At 49.1% G+C, this 17,885-nt stretch overlaps 1 protein-coding gene across 1 annotated transcript in view; it reads right to left on the bottom strand.

Annotated features, from left to right (window-relative positions):
* The window catches only part of SEC31B (SEC31 homolog B, COPII coat complex component), a 94,276-nt gene that overhangs the window by 68,835 nt on the left and 7,556 nt on the right, over positions 1-17,885 (bottom strand). The window contains exons 2-3 of the mRNA XM_054983959.1: positions 12,232-12,320; positions 11,098-11,221 (exon numbers count right to left, since the gene is read on the bottom strand). Of these exons, the coding sequence (XP_054839934.1) occupies positions 11,098-11,221; positions 12,232-12,310 (203 nt within the window). The 5' untranslated portion in view covers positions 12,311-12,320. The remainder of the gene's footprint in view (positions 1-11,097; positions 11,222-12,231; positions 12,321-17,885) is intronic.

The raw sequence follows: 17,885 nt of genomic DNA, 5'->3' as shown, positions 1-17,885 counted from the left end.
AATATACTGAGGCAGGGCTTTTTTTCAGCCAGAATGCGGCGGAACGGAGTTCCAGCACCTCTTGAAAATGGTCACATAACCTGTGACCCTGCCCCCTGATCTCCAAACAGAGGGGAGTTTAGATTGCCCTCCACGCTGCTCCAGCGGTGCAGAGGGCAATCTAAACTCCCCTCTGTCTGGAGATCAGGGGGCGGGGCCACCAGCCATGTGACCATTTTCACCGAGGGCGATTTATATTTTACCCCCCCCCCCTTGTTCCAGCTGACCCAAAGTGACAACATTGCACGGTCCTGGGCGATTTAAACTTTAACCCCCCCCCCCCCGCTTTCCAGCTGACCCAAAGTGACGACATTGCACGGTCCTGGGAACGTGCACGCACTTTGCGTGTGCGCATGTGGTAACAGGGGCACCACCTCCTGCCAGGAGTTGCCCCCTGTGCTGGCAACTCACTGAATTCTACCACCTCTTTTCCCAGAAAAAAAGCCCTGTACTGAGGTATAGCTCTATTTAAGCTGACACAAACTGCGCTATCCTTATTTTCAAGTGCCCTTAATTCTAGACCAAACCACAGATGGCCATTGAGATCATTGTTTTATTTTAATTTATTTACAGTCCACGTTTCTTGCTACAACCCGAACAAAATTACACAGTGTAAATCAATACAATCAACAAGATGAGGTATTCAATAAACAAGGCAATAGGGTTTGGATTGCAAAAAATCGATTAGGAGTGATGAATACATACACTGTATTACTCTGTGTACTGTTTGTCGCTGTAATTAATGCTCCTACTAGGCAGTTTAAAAAGGTAAAGGTAGTCGCCTGTGCAAGCACCGAGTCATTACTGACCCATGGGGGGACGTCGCATCGTGACATTTTTTTGGCAGACTTTTGTTACGGGGTGGTTTGCCATTGCCTTCCCCAGTCATCTACACTTTACTCCCAGGAACCTGGGTACTCATTTTACCGACCTCAGAAGGATGGAAGGCAGAGTCAACCTTGAGCCGGCTTCTTGAACCCAGCTTCCTCCTGGATCGAACTCAGGTCATGAGCAGAGCTTGGGCTGCAATACTGCAGCTTACCACTCTGCACCACGGGGCTCCTACTAGGTAGTTTATGTGTTGTTTAATATGTAATGTCAAAAACCGCTTATGCTTTGTTTCAGTTCTGCATTTGGTTTTCTGCTTGTTTTCTAATTTTTGCAATCCATACCCTATTGTATTTTTTTACTGAATATCCCAGCCATTGATTATATTGGCTTACACTGTGTCATCTGCCTTGAGTCTCAGTGAGACTATAAATAATGTAAAGGCATAAATCAATATAATCGTATAATCCTGTATAACGACCACCCTGTGAGGAAGTACTGCTCTGTTCTCTCCCTACTCCAGATGAAGATCCGAGGATGAAAGAGAACAATGCACTTCAGGCCTTGGGAGTTCACGGCAGAGGTGAAATTCAAACCCGGAACTTTCCCATTTGTCGCTCAGTCTTTTAGCCACTATGTGAAATCCGTTCTCAGATTAACACGAGCAAATTATGCACAGTATGCCAAGGCTAATTTAAAAAGCAATTCCTGGAGGATGTATCGAAGTTTAGGTAGCTTCAGCAGAGACACTTTAATCTGTGCTCCTGCCCTACCTTTTGCCCACTAGGTTAGCTGCTCTGTCTCAGTTACCAAATTGTGCAAAGCAGTTGAAGGGAAAAAAGGGAACAGGATTTATAGGATACTGGCAAGCAGCTGCTGACACTGGAATTAAACTATAAAGGTGTCCATCTAGAGATGTAAATGTCCAGGATGAAAAAAAGAGGGAAAATTCAGAAAAAAATTCCACACCATTTCCTCTCCAGGACTTTTTTTCAGTTTTCCCAAAGAGAAAACATGAGAAAACTGGGAAACAACTGGGGGGGGGGATCCCTTTCAATTAATGAAAAAACAGGGTTAACATACCTGTAACTTATGTTCATCGAGTTCTTCTGTGCTGACACACATGGGGACTGCGCAGGCGCAGGCCAGCCGCCGGAGAATTTTCTAGAGCTTCCATGGCTCCGAAGGGGCCGTTTGCCGCGCGCCTCAGCGACCGTTTTCCCGCCCAAACGGTCACGTGATCCTCCAGCGACCAACGGCCCCTTCCCTCAGTTCTCCCTTGCCGCCGCTTGACCAACACACCTCAGCCATAACACCTTAAAAACACCAATTTCCGTTACAGCCATCACATTATTGTGCATTGGAGTTCACAGCGGGGTAGGAGGGAGGGTTGTGTGTCAGCACAGAAGAACTCGATGAACATAAGTTACAGGTATGTTAACCCTGTTTTCATCTTCGTTCTTCTGTGCCTCCACACATGGGAGTGTACCAAGCTTCACACAATAAGGAAGGCCGGGGTGAAGTCCAACACAATTTTATTAAGCAAAACAAGAACAACAATAAATAGATATGCATATATACATCTATGTAAAGATACTGTGTAAGGACACATAAATACCCAATATTTACATATATACACACCCCCAGGTACATATATACACACTTTCATTCAAGGGTACCCAACAGGTACGCCAAGAAAGTCATACCAAAACTCCCTCAGGAAAAGAGGGAGTGTAAGACAGCCTTGGCCACAGATACATCCTGCTCCGCATTGACATCAACGGCGTAATGCCTGACAAAGGTGTCTGCAGAGGACCATGTGGCTGCTTTACAAATGTTAACCAGGGGCACCCCCCTGAGGAGTGCCGAAGAGGATGCTTGGGACCGCGTGGAGTGGGCTCTGACATGAAGCGGGCAAGCCACCCCTGCCAGGGAATAGGCCTTGCTAATGGCCGTCACAATCCACCTAGACAGAGTCTGTGAGGAAGCCCTGTTACCCTTGTCCTTGGCCCCAAAACATACAAACAGGTGAGGACAGGTGCGAAATCCCTTCGTCCTATCCAGGTAATAGGCTAGGGCCCTCTTCAAATCTAGGGAATGAAGGGCCTTTTCCCCCTTAGAGGAAGGTTGAGGAAAGAACGCAGGCAGTGAGATATCCTGCGAGAGGTGGAAGGCGGACACCACCTTGGGCAGGAACCCGAGGCAGGGGCGCAGGACCACCTTGTTGGGATGAAACACAAGAAAGGGAGGGTCAGACCGCAGTGCAGACAGCTCACTGACCCGTCTGGCCGACGTTACGGCCACCAAGAATGCTACCTTGTAGGATAGCATATCCAAGGGGCATGTAGCCATAGGTTCAAATGGAGACAACATGAGACGTGAGAGCACCAAAGACAGTGACCACTGAGGCACTGGCGCCGACACAGGTGGGTAAAGATTGTACATGCCCTTAAGGAACTGGCGGGAGTGTGGGTGAGAAAACACCGTAGCACCCTCAACACGGGTGTGAGCAGCTGATATCGCTGCCAGGTGGACCTTGAGGGAGGACACCTTCAAACCCAGGCCACGCAAGTGGCACAAATACTCGAACACAACCCCCAAGGGACTGCTGTCAGGCAACACCCCTCTGGCAAGTGCCCAGAGCTCAAACCTGCGCCACTTGGCCGCATAAGCGCGCCTAGTGGATGGCCGACGAGCATTCAGGAGGACCCTCTGCACCTCGTCAGTAAAGCCTATCGGGGAGGAACGATCCGCCAAGCCGTTAGGTGCAGCTTCCTGGGATCGTGGTGGACTAGGCTCCCGTTTAGGAGAAGGTCTTGCCGAGGGGGCAGACTCACATACGTCCGTTGGGACATCCGCAGGAGCTTCGGGAACCAAACCTGCCGTGGCCAGAAGGGGGCCACTAGGATGCAGTCCGTCCCGTCCTCCTCTATCTTGCACAGGACCCTGGGAATCAAGGGGAACGGAGGAAACATGTAGTGCAAGCCCTGCGTCCACGTAAACTGGAAGGCATCCCCAATAGAGAGGGGGTCGCTCCCTGCCCTGGAACAGAACGTGTGGGCCTTGGTGGTTGCCGCAGTGGCGAACACGTCTATCACTGGATGACCCCACATCTGGAAGATCGGCCCAACGCACTCTACGTTCAATTCCCACTCGTGGTCCAGTAAAGGGAGCCTGCTGAGGGCATCTGCCCGGGCATTGTCTGACCCAGCCACGTGTATAGCACGGAGCGACACGCCGTTCTTGATAGCCCACTGCCAAGTGAGTGTGGCCTCCCGGCACAGGGCCATGGACACTGTGCCCCCCTGCTGATTCACGTAGTACATGGCAGTCGTGTTGTCCGTCTGCACCAACACCTGACGATTTCTCAGCAGTGCTGTAAGAGACACAAGTGCGAAACGAATGGCCCTTGGTTCAAGCACATTGATATGGAGGGTCTTTTCCCTGTCAGACCAGACATCTTGCACAGACACATCACCACAGTAAGCCCCCCATCCCAACAGAGAGGCATCAGTGGTAACCGTGATGTCATGGTGTTGATACCCAAAAGGGGTCCCTTTAAACAAGTTGTCATCAGACAGCCACCAGTCCAAGGAGGAGAGGATGACCCTTGGGATAGAGAATTTGAGGGACGGAGGGTGCAACAGAGCATCGTACCTCCGCACAAACCAGTTCTGGAGAGGGCGCATACGCAGCCTAGCGAAAGGCACCACAGAGGTGGCCGCTGCCATATGCCCTAGTAGGCACTGGATAGTGCGCACAGACTGGAACCGGTTCCTTTTAAAAATGGACACTAGACCCCTTAGGGACCGAGCCCTCTCCAAGGGGAGCAGGGCCTTACCCTCCACAGAGTCTAAGAGTGCACCAATGTAGGACACCTTGCAGTTGGGCACCAGCTTGGATTTCTCCAAGTTCACCAGGAGCCCCAGGCGTTGGCAAGTGCTAAGTACCAAGCCAATGTCCTGCACCAGCCTAGACTCCGATTCAGCCACGATGAGCCAGTCATCGAGGTACGGAAAGATGGTACAGCCTTCTTCCCGTAGGAAGGAAACCACAGGGGCCACACATTTAGTGAACACTCGTGGGGCAGTGGACAGGCCAAAGGGGAGCACCTTATACCGGAAAACCCTTTGCCGGTAAACAAAACTCAGGTACTTCCTGTGCTCCTTCCGTATGCCCACGTGAAAGTATGCGTCCTTTAAGTCAAGAACCGCAAACCAATCCCCTTGCCTCAGTAAGGCGATCACAGCCGCCAACGTAACCATTTTGAATTTGGTCACCTTGAGGAAGGCATTAAGGCCCCTCAGATCTAAAATGGGACGTAAGCCCCCATCCTTCTTAGGGACCAGGAAGAACCTAGAGAAGAAACCCTTTACAGAGTCCTCATAGGGCAATTCTTCCACAGCACCCTTGGCCAAGAGCGACACGATCTCCGCATCCAGCTCGGCCATAGTGTTATTGACAGCTGTCAGGGGTGAACTGCATCTAGGCAGCTCAACAAACTCCAGCCCGTACCCCAGTTCAACAATAGTTAAGACCCATGAGTCAGATGTTATTGACTCCCACTCAGAGAGGAGTGGACTAAGTCTGTCCGAAAAGTTCGGGGATACGGCTGGCGCGACCCGTCAGTACTGCCTCCCGGCGCCCTGCTGGTCTTTCTGCTGGGCCGGTTGCTGTGCCTGACGAGGCTTGAAGGGCCGACGCCTCCTCTGCTGCTGTGCGGGAGGGTAAGGCCGCTGCTGGTAGGCAGGATACTGATGGTAGCCCGGCCGCTGCTGTTGGTATCTGCCCTGGTAGTGGTAAGGGCCGGACCGGGGAGCGTACCGTGACCTGGAGGAGGGCTTGTCCGCTGGAGCCAGACCCAAGGACCGCGCCGTCTGCCTGTCCTCTTTTTTCTTTTTCAGGGTCTCGTCGGTCGATTTGGAGAACAGCGAGTCCCCTTCAAAGGGCATGCTCTCCACCCTGGAACGCACCTCCTGGGACAGGGCCGTAGACCGCAACCAGGAGTGGCGCCTGAGGACCACCGCCGACGCCATCCCCCTAGCCGCAGTGTCAGCAGCGTGGCTCCCAGCATTCATTTGCTGTTTAGACAGCCGGACAGCCTCTGTTTGCAGCAGGGACACCACAGCCTTCTGCTCAGGGGGGAGGTCCCGGGTATAGGATGCCAACTTCTCCCAGAGGTACAGCTGGTACCCTGCCATGATGGTCTGGTAGTTGGCAATCCTCAGACCCAGTGAAGCGACAATGTACTGGCGCCTGCCCATGGCATCCAGCTTCTTGCCCTCTTTATCGGCAGGCACCGAGGAGTGACCCGATCGTCGGGGGTTGAATTCCTCTGTGACCAAGGAGGAAGGTGGAGGGTGTTTCACCAACGCCGGCCAGGTGCCCTGCTTGATCTTGTAAAGCTGCTCGATGCGCTTGGACGTTGGAGGTTGATCACAGGGCACCTGCCACACCTTCTCCACAATCTCCTCAATACCCTCGAGCATGGGAAAGCCAACATACGCCGGATTATCCCCATAGATACGTTTGAGGAGCTTGTCCTTGGTCTGGGGAACAGCCGAAGAGATGTCCATCTCGAGAGCCTTGGCCATCCTTGCCATCTGGTCGGCGTAGATGCGGAGGTCCTCGAATGGCGAGTCCGCAGATGGCACTAGCTCCTCAGCTGGCGATGGTTCGGACCAGGACTCCGACTGGTAGCCGCCAAAGCTCTCCCCATCCTCCTCATCGGAACCGAGCTGGGATTCCGGAACCTGGAGCGGAGGGGGAGCCCACGCCGACCTCGATGTCGAAGGCCTCGGTTCCGACACGGAGAAGCCCGCAGGTGCCCCCTCCCATTGGCAACGGTATGGCGAGGGGAGGTAGGAAGCCTGCCGGTGCCGGGACGCAGTAGACCGGACTGATCGGACACTGTCCCCGGAACCATGCCGCTCACGACCGACCGGAGGTGGAGACGGACGGGCAGGCGACGGACGGCTCCGACGAGGGGACGGGCTCGGTTCCAGCCTCGGCGACCGAAGAGGAAGCGATGGTCGGCTCCGACGGCGCGGGCTCGGCTCCGGCCCCGACGAGAATTCCGCGGGCACCGTCTCGAAGGCCATCGGATCCGGCACCGGCACGGAGATGTCTTCTGGCTCCGGGGAGCCCAGATGAGGGGAAGGCGTGTGAGGAAGCACGATGACCTCCTCCTGAGGAGCGGGACGCGGCGACCGGTGATGCTTGGTCTTCTTCTTCTTCTTCGCTGGTTCCGAAGAAGACCTCGGAACCGACGCGCTCCTCGCCTTCGAAGGGGACCTCGGCTTCGACCTCTTAGACTTTATCGGAATCGATCCGGTCGTCGGTTCCGATCGGGGACTCGGTACCAGGATCCTCGGTTCCGATGTCGGTCTCGGATCCGACCTGGTGGATGACGCGCTACGGGGCGGCCGCACCGGTCCCTGCGCTGGAGAGGCCGCTCTCGACGCCGAGGTACTCGGGGGACGCGGTTTCGACCCCGACCTCGCGGAGGCCACTGAGCCAGCTCTGGAATGCCGTTCGGCAGAGGGGCTTGGGCCGGCCTGGGAGGAGGGCAACGGAGCGCCTCCGGACATGACCTTCTGCCACAGGGAGGAGTTCAGTCGGGCCTTGCGCTCCTGCCGGGCCTTGCTGGTGAAGCCCTGGCAAATCTTACAGGCCGTCACATTATGGGTCTCCCCCAAACAGAACAGGCACAGTTCATGGCCATCGGTCTTGGCCATTTTCGTGTGGCATTGGAGACAATGCTTGAAGAGAGCCTTTGAGGCCATCTTCAGGGGCACGCGAAAGGAAGGTCAAAAACAGTCCGAGTCAAATTACCGAGTCCACAACAAAGTCCAAAACGAGATCCGAAGAATAGTCGAGGTCACGAAGTCCGAAGTCAAAAGCCAAGCAATCAGTCAGAATAAAGCACGAAGCACAAAAAAGCACAGAGCAACGAAGCTCACGTTCTCTCCAAGCGGCGGCAAGAAGAGAACTGAGGGAAGGGGCCGTTGGTCGCTGGAGGATCACGTGACCGTTTGGGCGGGAAAACGGTCGCTGAGGCGCGCGACAAACGGCCCCTTCGGAGCCATGGAAGCTCTAGAAAATTCTCCGGCGGCTGGCCTGCGCCTGCGCAGTCCCCATGTGTGGAGGCACAGAAGAACGAAGATGAACATCATTGTCATATGAGCAGATGTGGACCCAGAGACCTCGTACAAGGTTGCTCTTTTTGCCCTTGCAGCAGGGAAAATTCGAGAGATGGGCCCTTTTAACACTGCTTATCTTCACTCGCAACGACGCGGAAGATCGTGCAAAAAACGCGGAAGATTGCGTTTTCTCGCGCGAGATTTGCACGATGTCTCGCAAATCTCACTCGAGAAAACGCGATCTTCTGCGGTTTTAGCGCGATGTTCCGCGTCGTTGTGAGTGAAGGTAAGCAGTGTGAAAAGGACCAAGGTCATGACAGCACAGGGCTGTCAATAGGCTGCAAGCACAATAGCGTAACTCTTACAGTGTTTTATTCAGCTTATATTGTATATTTTATCTGTATCATCGCCAGGGCTTTTTTTTCTGGGAAAAGAGGTGGTGGAACTCAGTGGGTTGCCCTCGGAGAAAATGGTCACATGGCTGGTGGCCCCGCCCCCTGATCTCCAGACAGAGCGGAGTTTAGATTGCCCTCCGCGGCAATCTAAGCTCTCCTCTGTCTGGAGATCAGGGGGCAGGGCTACCAGCCTTGTGACCATTTTCAAGAGGTTACGGAACTCCGTTCTACTGCGTTCCTGCTGAAAAAAAGCCCTGAACATCGCTTATATTTTTGCTATTGTTTTATTGTTTGCAATGGCCTTTGGCCCAATGCAATAATCCTGAACTGAACTAGAATTAAATGTTTTCTCTTTTAGAATGAGTGAAATACTTTTAAAAACAAAGTTTTGTGTGAATTATGTGCTTCCAACTTATGGTGACCCTATGAATTAACTACCTCCAAAACATCCTATCACTGACAGCTTTGTTAAAGCTTTGCAAACTGAAGGGCATGGCTTCCTTTATCAACTTAATCCATCTCATGTTGCGTTTTCCTCTTTTCCTACTGCCCTCAACTTTTCCTAGGGTTATTGCCTTTTCCAGTGAGTCTTGTCTTCACTCAAAATCTACAGTATGAAGATTCTGACATCAGCACAACAAGAAGTGAATACTGCAGACACATGCAACGTATTTTCAAAAATATGTTCATTGTTAAATGTGACTAGTTTTGTCTACGACTAATTCACTATATTGTGTATGATACTATGGAAGAGTTCTGTGCTATACGGGTTTCGCTTCGGGTAAAGATACCCGAAGCGGACCCGATTTGGAAAGCTTCAGTATTCCCAAAGCGGGAATATTCGGAAAGCTTCAGTATTCCCGAAGCGGGGCCAGCATACCGAATATCCCCACCCATGCACAGCCTTAGTTCTGAGTTCTCAATGTTATAAAGTCTAATTTTGTATCTAAATATGCCGCAAGCCCTATTGTGATTGTACAGGACAGTTTCTGTCCCTATTACATATGTCCTTTTTATTTCCTACAAAATTTGCCTTTTCTATTTTCAACATTTATTTTTTTCTTACGTCTCAGATGGCAGAAGCTAAGATGTCTATGCCAAGGTTGCAAAGGGTGTGGCAGTTTGCAGCACCCTAGCTCACATTCGCTGGATGTACCGTTTTGACTGTAGAAACTGACCAGGCAATCCTAAACAGAATTACACCCTCCTGAGTCTGTGGAGGTCAACGTGTCTAGAAGGGTGTATTATCTGCTAAGGATTGCACAGTAAGACATTTATGCTTTTAAATTCCATAAATATGCCAATTTTTCATGCTAATTCTAAAGTATGCACTTCTAATGTTTTTAAAGTAGTAAAATAAATCTGGGTTTGACAAAAAAAAAGCTTAGTATTGCATATATTTCAATGTTTCCCAAAAATTCTGGTGTTTTCCACAGACCCCAATTTTTAAATTTACTTTAAACATTTGTATGCTGCCTTTCCATGCAAATACCCCTTTTCTCCCCCACGGCTGGGAAATTCCCAGAGATTTACATTGCTTAGTTCTCCTGAGGGACACTGGAAGCACAATCCAGATGCCATCTACCCAGATTCTGCATTAACTTTTTAAGCAGTAGCACATAACCATGAAAGTTAGAAATGTACTCTCCTTGAAAAGGAAACAGCCGGGATCTTCAGTGCCGTATGCCTGTGTTCCCACCAGGGCTTTTTTCAGCTGGAACACGGTGGAACGGAGTTCCGGCACCTCTTGAAAATGGTCACATGGCCGGTGGCCCTGCCCCCTGATCTGCAGACAGAGGGGAATTTAGATTGCCCTTCGCGCCTGGCGTGGAGGGCAATCTAAACTCCCCTCTGTCTGGAAATCAGGGGGTGGGGCCACCGGCCATGTGACCATTTTCGCCAAGGGCGATTTAAACTTTAAAAAACTCCCCCCTTGTTCCAGCTGACCCAAAGTGACGTTATTGTGCGGTCCTGAGTTCCACCACCTCTTTTCCCAGAAAAAAATCCCTGGTTCCCACTATCCATGCCAGTAACAGCTGGATCCCTGTTTACTGCAGGCCTAGGGGCACTTCTGACAAGGGCCAGGATTCCATCCAGCATCAGCCAGCGTCAAACCAATCTCCAGTCTCTTCCAACACCTCCCACCCCATATCATCTGTGTGGACTCCGTTGGTCTCAGCTACCAAATTGTATCAATTCTGCTCTGGCCGATTGCCAAGAAATGGGGAAATAAGAAAGGGCCCTCACTACAAAATTGGTACAATTCCATCTGGAACCATTTTATATTGGGTAAAGTGGATTGCTCTACAGGCATTCAGAATTTGGAAGCTTACCGAAAATTTTTTCAAACAATTTGGTTTCCTATGGTGCAATTTTTGCAGGAAAAAGAAATTGTTTCTTCTAACATTCATTGTCAAGAACTATTGAATTTCTAGATGTATGGAACTCCTTAGGAGCTGTTACATTTTGGGTTTTGTATGGTTATGTTTTAAGGTAATGTGTACAAAGGAGAAGTTTGTATATACACTGGTGTTGGTTTGGTATTGTCATATTTTTTTTAAAAAAAAAATTCTGCTCTGGCTGGCACAGACAATTAGTTTTCACCTGGAAAAGCTGCCCGCTCTTCTGCTCTTTCCAACCCTGTCAGTAACACTGAAAGAAGGAAGGGGTGAGAAACGGGAAGGCTCCATTACCGATTTGAGGTGGGAAGGCTGCCTCTACATTTCATCTCCAAAGAGGGGTCTCTGAAGTCCACTTCAAAAATGTCCAGAGTGGCACTGGTACTGAAGGACGCATCGAGCTGCTGTGCAGATGTTCCTGGGTCGGGACATAAGAAAGAAAGGACAGATAGCCAACAGAAACCAGTGGGAGAACACTTCAACCTACCAGGACATTCCATCAAGGGCTTTTACATGGAGATGCCGGGGATTGAACTTGGCACTTTCTGCAGGGAAAGCACTGGCTCTGATATTGAGCCCCAGCCCCGCAAAGAGAAATATGGAAGCATTTAACAGACAGGAGGTGCGGGTTTACAGGCATGTCTGCACAACACCACCATGGAGAGACTTGCTTTGTAATCGTCAGAAAGAGAAGATGGAAAGGGTTTATTGTCCTATATCTGAACGTGCTATGGATCATACTAGATGTGACAATGTGTGGCTGCCGCAAAGACACAGTTGCCATTTTAAAGTCATTTCAAAATGTCACGAGGGCCTGATTCTGACTGGGCCTGAAGCACAGTAGGCTGAGGGGCTCTCCTCTTCCTCACCTTATCAATGGCCGAAACAGCCCCTCCCCAGCTGTTTCAGCTCTTAATATTGACTCACCTTGCTGCAGGCTCAATCAGGATTGGGCTCTCAACGCGGTTTAAAATGACTCAAAAATGGCAACCATGTCCGTGTGGTAGCCACAAGGATGTCATCGCGCCTCGTTGGGCCCTGTGCTTGCGGCATCACTGAAATTCAAATTCCTAAATGCAGACTGTTAGTATTCAGGGCTCATCGTACTCTGCCACAAACCAACAGGTTTTAGCTTCAAACCTTCTGGCGCTTGTGGCCACAGATACGCTCTAAAGCTAAAGGGACAAACACTGCTAATGGCTGGGAAACAGGGAGACAAGGGAAGGAGCCCAGCACCAGCACAGCGCAGCCTCGATCGCAAAGGGAAGTTGACAACGTGGCAAAGTATTATTGGATCTCGACGTGTGAGCACCATCAGGAAAAGAAGGTCGCCAAGTGAAAAGGACGAGGCATGGCCGTAAAGAGGGTTTGAGGAAGCAGCCTCAGCAAAGGACACCCTCCTCCCGGCAGCATTCATGAGAACCGTACCTGTTGCCAAGTGGATGGGGTGGTGGCTTGCAGGACTCCAGGCTTGGACTGCTGTTCGCTCCACCTCCTTCAGCTTCATGGTGGCAGATCTAAATGAGAAATGAAGATTTGCATGGGTGTTGGGATAACCACACGGCCCATAAGAAAATGACTGAGTCTCTCTCTACACAGGATCTGACACATGTTCTTCACATGCCAGGAAATGCAATGTTAGCTGGGAAGCGTAGTTTTAAAAGACAGAGCCGGCAGATTGCTCAGGAGGGGATGGATCCTCTCACAGCCCTCCGTCGCCTCTGGGTTGCTGGACTGTCTCCCCTTCTGGAGCCTTTGCCCTGCCAAGGCTCAGTTAATTCAAAGTTTTTAGCGGCGAGGGTGGCAGGGTAAAGCTCCGGAAGGGAAGACAATTCGGCACGTCAGAGGCGACAGAGTGCTACGAGAGAATCCATCCCCTCTGGAGCGATCTCCACCGGCTCTTTCTTTTAAAATGACACTTCCCAGCTAACATGGCATCTCCTGACACCTGGCGAATACATGCTCAGGCATCTCTCGTAGATAGACTGTGAGATCTGCCTGTTTGAGAAAGAACACCCCATCTGCAAGGTGTAGGATTCTTCAGGGAGCAAAAAGGAAGTCTTATGGAATTACTGTCTCATGGCCAGAATATTGACTCAAGCATCCTTAACCAGATGGTGTTCTCCTTTGGGTTCTGATTACAGTCTATTCTGGATGCAACACAATAGGACAGGTGGGTATGAGGGGTACCCCCTGGGAATGCATGTGGGTGCTCCGATTTTTGGAATTCTTCCCTCCTTTAAAAAATAAATTCTTCACAAGTAGAAGACAAGCATGGTGAAGAGCAGACTGGATTAGGACTCCATCCCATGTGTTTTTTATTTTAAAAAAAACTACAAGGTTTATTTTACATGGGTGTGTTAAAACTGTATTCCCTTCACTTGTTCAATGCAGCTTGATTGGTGCAGTCCATGCTACCACTTTAGGTCCAAGCTAGGGACTGGCCAGAGGCAGTGTGGGCCAAGGAGATGATGCTGGTCACTTCCCACAGTGCTGACAGCCGGGAATGATCAGAATTCCTGGGCCTTCTTCAGTGTGCCTCCCAAAGGATTCCTTGGGTCACTGGGCTATGCTTGCATAAGCTCAGCTATAGACAGGGCTCATTTCGAGGGGGAACACACAGGAACACAGTTACGGCAGTTCCCCAAACATGTCAGGTGGCCCCACCCACCTGACTCTCAGCCATTTTGGGCCCGTTTCGGCCTGGATTGGGGCTGAAACGGCCCAGATTGGCCCTCTGACGGGTGGTGGATCACTCTCCTGCTCAGCAGCGGCCCAATCCTGACCATTTTGGGCTCCTTTTCAGCCATTTTCAGCCCTTTTGCCATTTTGGGCCCAATTTCGGCCCTGAATGGCCAAGATTGGGTCCAAAACAGTCAGAATAGGTGATGTCAGGGGGTGTGGCATATGCAAATCAGTTATGCTAATGACACACTTCCAGTGATGACAAGAGGTGCGGCATATGCGAATGAGTTATGCTAATGAGTTCCTCCCGCTCTTTTTCTACGAAATGACCCCTGGCTGTAGAACAATGTTAGATGCCCTTAGCACACATTCTGGCCTACATCAGCAGCCTCTGCTACCAAGTAAATTGCCTGGTCACTCCAAATGCTAACCTGGAGATCAATTTATTTTATGGAGTGGGGTTGGATTTTGCAGTTCCACAAGTGCCTCCTTGACTAGAAAGAGAAACCTGTGAAATAGGTCGGAGAACTTTGGGCCCCTGAGTTACAGCACTGGATTCCTCCACATCCTGTGCCCACAGTTATGGTTGCCCTGAAGGCCTGATGTGTGTGTGTGTTATGTGCTGTCCAGTTGCCTCTGACCTATGGCGACCCTATGAATGAAAGACCTCCTCAGATCCTGCGAACTGGAGGACGTGGCTTCTTTTAATTGAGTCCAGCCATCTCATTTTAGGTCTTCCTCTTTTCCTACTGCCTTCCACTTTTCCTAGCATTATTGAAGGCCTGGTCTTGTCAAAACAGAAACTAGTACACCTCTCTGCCCGATGAAAGTGCCACTTGCCTGCTGGTCAGTAAATGCTGACTCTGTGCCTTTCAGAATGAAAGAAATCTCTTGCACATGTTCAATACAGAGAAATGCATGTTTTCCTGAAGAGCCAAGTCTTCTCTTTTGCATCAAGAACAAATGCACACACAGTCTTCAACCTGAATTATCCTGATCAAAGGCTGTGCAGCTCTTCCTACGCAGACTAACGCAACCCCCACCTTATTAGAACATGGTGCTTGAGATGATAAAAGTCCCAGGTCCCCTAAGCGCAAGGCTACACCTGTGTAGTCTCAGCCCTAGAATTAGGTTTTGTGCCCTCGATGCATTTTCTGGCCAGCATCTGCAGCCTCTACTGCCAAGAAAATTACCTGCTTGTTCCAAATGCGAATCTAGAGATCAATTTATTTTATGAGTTCCCATCTAAACATGCTGTTAGTGTCCTACCTGTAGAAACATTCCAGAATAAAGACGGCATGGATAGGCCAGAAACCCATCAGGCTCTAAACAGAAATGGGGCAATGCTTCTTAGAGCCTGACACAGGTTGGACACCTGACGCCTGACACAGGTTGGACACTTGTCAGCTTCCCTCAAGTTTTGATGGGAAATGTAGGCCTCCTGGTCTTACAGCTTGGCTCTCCATTTAATTGAAGTTTACAGAAACTCACCCCCACACACCCAGCAGACGGGAAAGGAGGTGCTTGGTGAGAGCCCAACGCCTGCTCTCCGCTCCGGACCGCATGTTCTCCCCCCCATAGACTGCCGCTCTGTAAACTTCTCAATCAATCAATCAATCAATCAATCAATCAATCAATCAATCAATCAATCAATCAATCAATCAATCAATCAATCAATCAATCAATCAATCAATCAATCAATCAATCAATCAATCAATCAATCAATCCTTTATTGCTTCAGCACAGCCATAGCAAATAACAAGAAAAGTACAATATTATTAATACAAATTACTATATCATAAAATTTAAACCGAAATTGACAAAACTCCATCAAGATCTTTAAATCCATAAAATCCATAACAGCATGTAATATAATACAATACTACTAAAGGGAACTTATTAATACCTTCAAGTAAAATAAAACTTACTTCCATAGTCTTAACTGTATTTTGTTTACCGATGTTACAAACTTTGCCACTTGCATTGTAACCCATTTATCCTTATCTGCAAGCAGCACCACCAATTTATCTTGCTCTGACCTCCCTGGCACCCGTTGCAGAATATTTCTAAGATATTTCTCCCGAATAGTTATAAATCTCGGGCACTGAAACATAACATGGGACATACCTTCAATGGATTTATGATCGCAAGAGCACACACAATCAGCAAGCTTTGTAAACTTCAATTAAATGGAGAGCCAAGCTGCAAGACCAGAATGCCTACATTCCCCATGAAAACTTGAGGGAAGCTGACAAGTGCCCAACCTGTGTCAGGCGTCACTCCACAGCTCAAAAGGCATTGCTGTGGTTTGATGGCCTGAAAGGTCTCGAGGCTGGGAACCCTTCCCTCCACTTCCTATGTAGATCCACAAGATACAGTCCCTCAACTTCAAGACTAGCATCCCAAACTAAAAACCTATTACCTTCTCTTCACATGCCACAGGCAAGACCTAGTAAGAATTAGTTTAGTTTAGTTTTAGTTTAGTCCGCCCTCCTCTCAAGCAGGCTCAGGGTGGGGTACAACAATAATAAAATGTAAAATACAGGATAATAAATAGCATACAATAAAACAACACAAATATACAATGGCACAATCTACAATACCAAATTAAACAGTAATAGCCACTTGGGTGGCAGCTGCTAAACACGTCCAGACAGAGGCGGTTATAGATGACAAGACGGATAAGGAACGGCCACATAAATCTCCCAGAAGATCAGGGTGGGGAAAGCAAGCAGAGGAGATCAAGAGGATGGACGGCCATCATCTCAACCATCAGCCCGGTGGGACATCTCTTGTTTTACAGGCCCTGCGGAACTGCAGTAGATCCCGCAGGGTCCGACTCTCCACTGGGAAAGTGTTCCACCAGGTCGGCATCAGGGCCAAAAAAGCCCTGGCTCTGGTTGAGGCCAGGTGAACGTTCTCAGGGCTGGGGACAACCAGAAGATGTTGATCAGAAGACCACAAGGTCCTCCAAGGGACATATAGGGAGAGATGGTCCTGCAGAGTAAGTTCTGGGGGCAGAGCCCTCGCCCAAATGAACCCCCTCCCCCTTTTTGGTCATCAGTCAGGAGTTGCAATGGCCAGTCTCTGATCTGCTCAGAGGCTGTATCCCAGTGAGAGAGGGGGGCCTAAGTACGTGTTGCAGGACTGGCCTTGCACGGTCGACTCTTTCTTCTGCATCTGGGTGCACTGCACATCTGGCCAGGCTGCCTTGAGAGGGCCGGGTGAAAGCTCTGCCCTTGCCTCTTACTTATTAAGAATATTTGTATGCTGCTGCTTCCGAGACCTGCCTGAGGTGGCTTACAATGAAAAACAAGCCATTTAGACTTAAGACGCTTGAAAACTTATCGATAAAAAAGAAGCAGAGCATTAAAAAGCTGGTAAGATAAACCCCCTAATTCAAAGCCTGGGTAAAAAGAAGCGTTTTAGCCGGGCGCCTGAAAAAAAGTAAATTAGGAGCCAGGAGAGCGTCAAGGGGAAAGGCATTCCATAGGCCGGGTGCCTCTACTGAAAAAGCCTTGACTCTGGTTGCCATCTGCCTCTCCTCTGAAGGCTGGAGCACAGAGAGCAGGGCTGAAGAGGCAGCTCTTGTGGGCTGCATACTATGGGAAGAGGCAGTCTTTCAGGTATCCTTGTTATGCCAATATAGATTAAAATCATATGCCGATAATCAATACTGAACAATACTAAGCCTAGCTTCTGTATTCTCTAGATGAACTTTTAAACTTTGCATGAACTTTCAGTGTATTTTTTCTATGTGTAAGGTAATTCAGCAGGTGTGCTTTCATCCTTTGACAATTAATTAAAATAGTGGACTCTACCGAGATTGATGTTCTTCTGAGATTCAACCAATGGTGATCGCCCAACTTAACTTTTTCTTGACACTTGTCAGAGATTTATAGTATTCTCTTGCAGATCAGACTATGACATAATTTTTTAACTAATTGGAAGGCTGTACTATGAAATTATGAATATTCAGTGAAGTGTCAAACCAATCATTATTTGTTTGTGCTATCATGTGAATAGACCCTAAATATTTGCACATGATTAGGTATATAATTGCAAACACAGATAGAATAAGCAGGGTACTGATGGAAGAGATCTCTTGGGAGAATCTAGGTGAGAACCTATTTCTACCTATGTATTTCATAGAAACTTTGAGCAATGTTAAACTTAGGATTTATTAAGAAATGTTAGTGAACTCATTTCTTATTGCCTTTCTATGTTCTGTTGTTATAGGATTCATATTAATAGCCATTTATATTTTGATTACTTGCTTCATTAAAAAACTAGGGTGTATTTTCAGTAAAGTGAAATAAACTCTAGACTGGTGTCTGTGTGTTTGATAAGGAGTTGCAAAGCAATATTGAACCCTATATAAATAAATGTACTGATAA

The sequence above is a fragment of the Eublepharis macularius genome, chromosome 6 (genome assembly GCF_028583425.1).
Source record: "Eublepharis macularius isolate TG4126 chromosome 6, MPM_Emac_v1.0, whole genome shotgun sequence".
NCBI lineage: Eukaryota > Metazoa > Chordata > Lepidosauria > Squamata > Eublepharidae > Eublepharis > Eublepharis macularius.
This window is presented reverse-complemented; position numbering and strand designations above follow the sequence as displayed.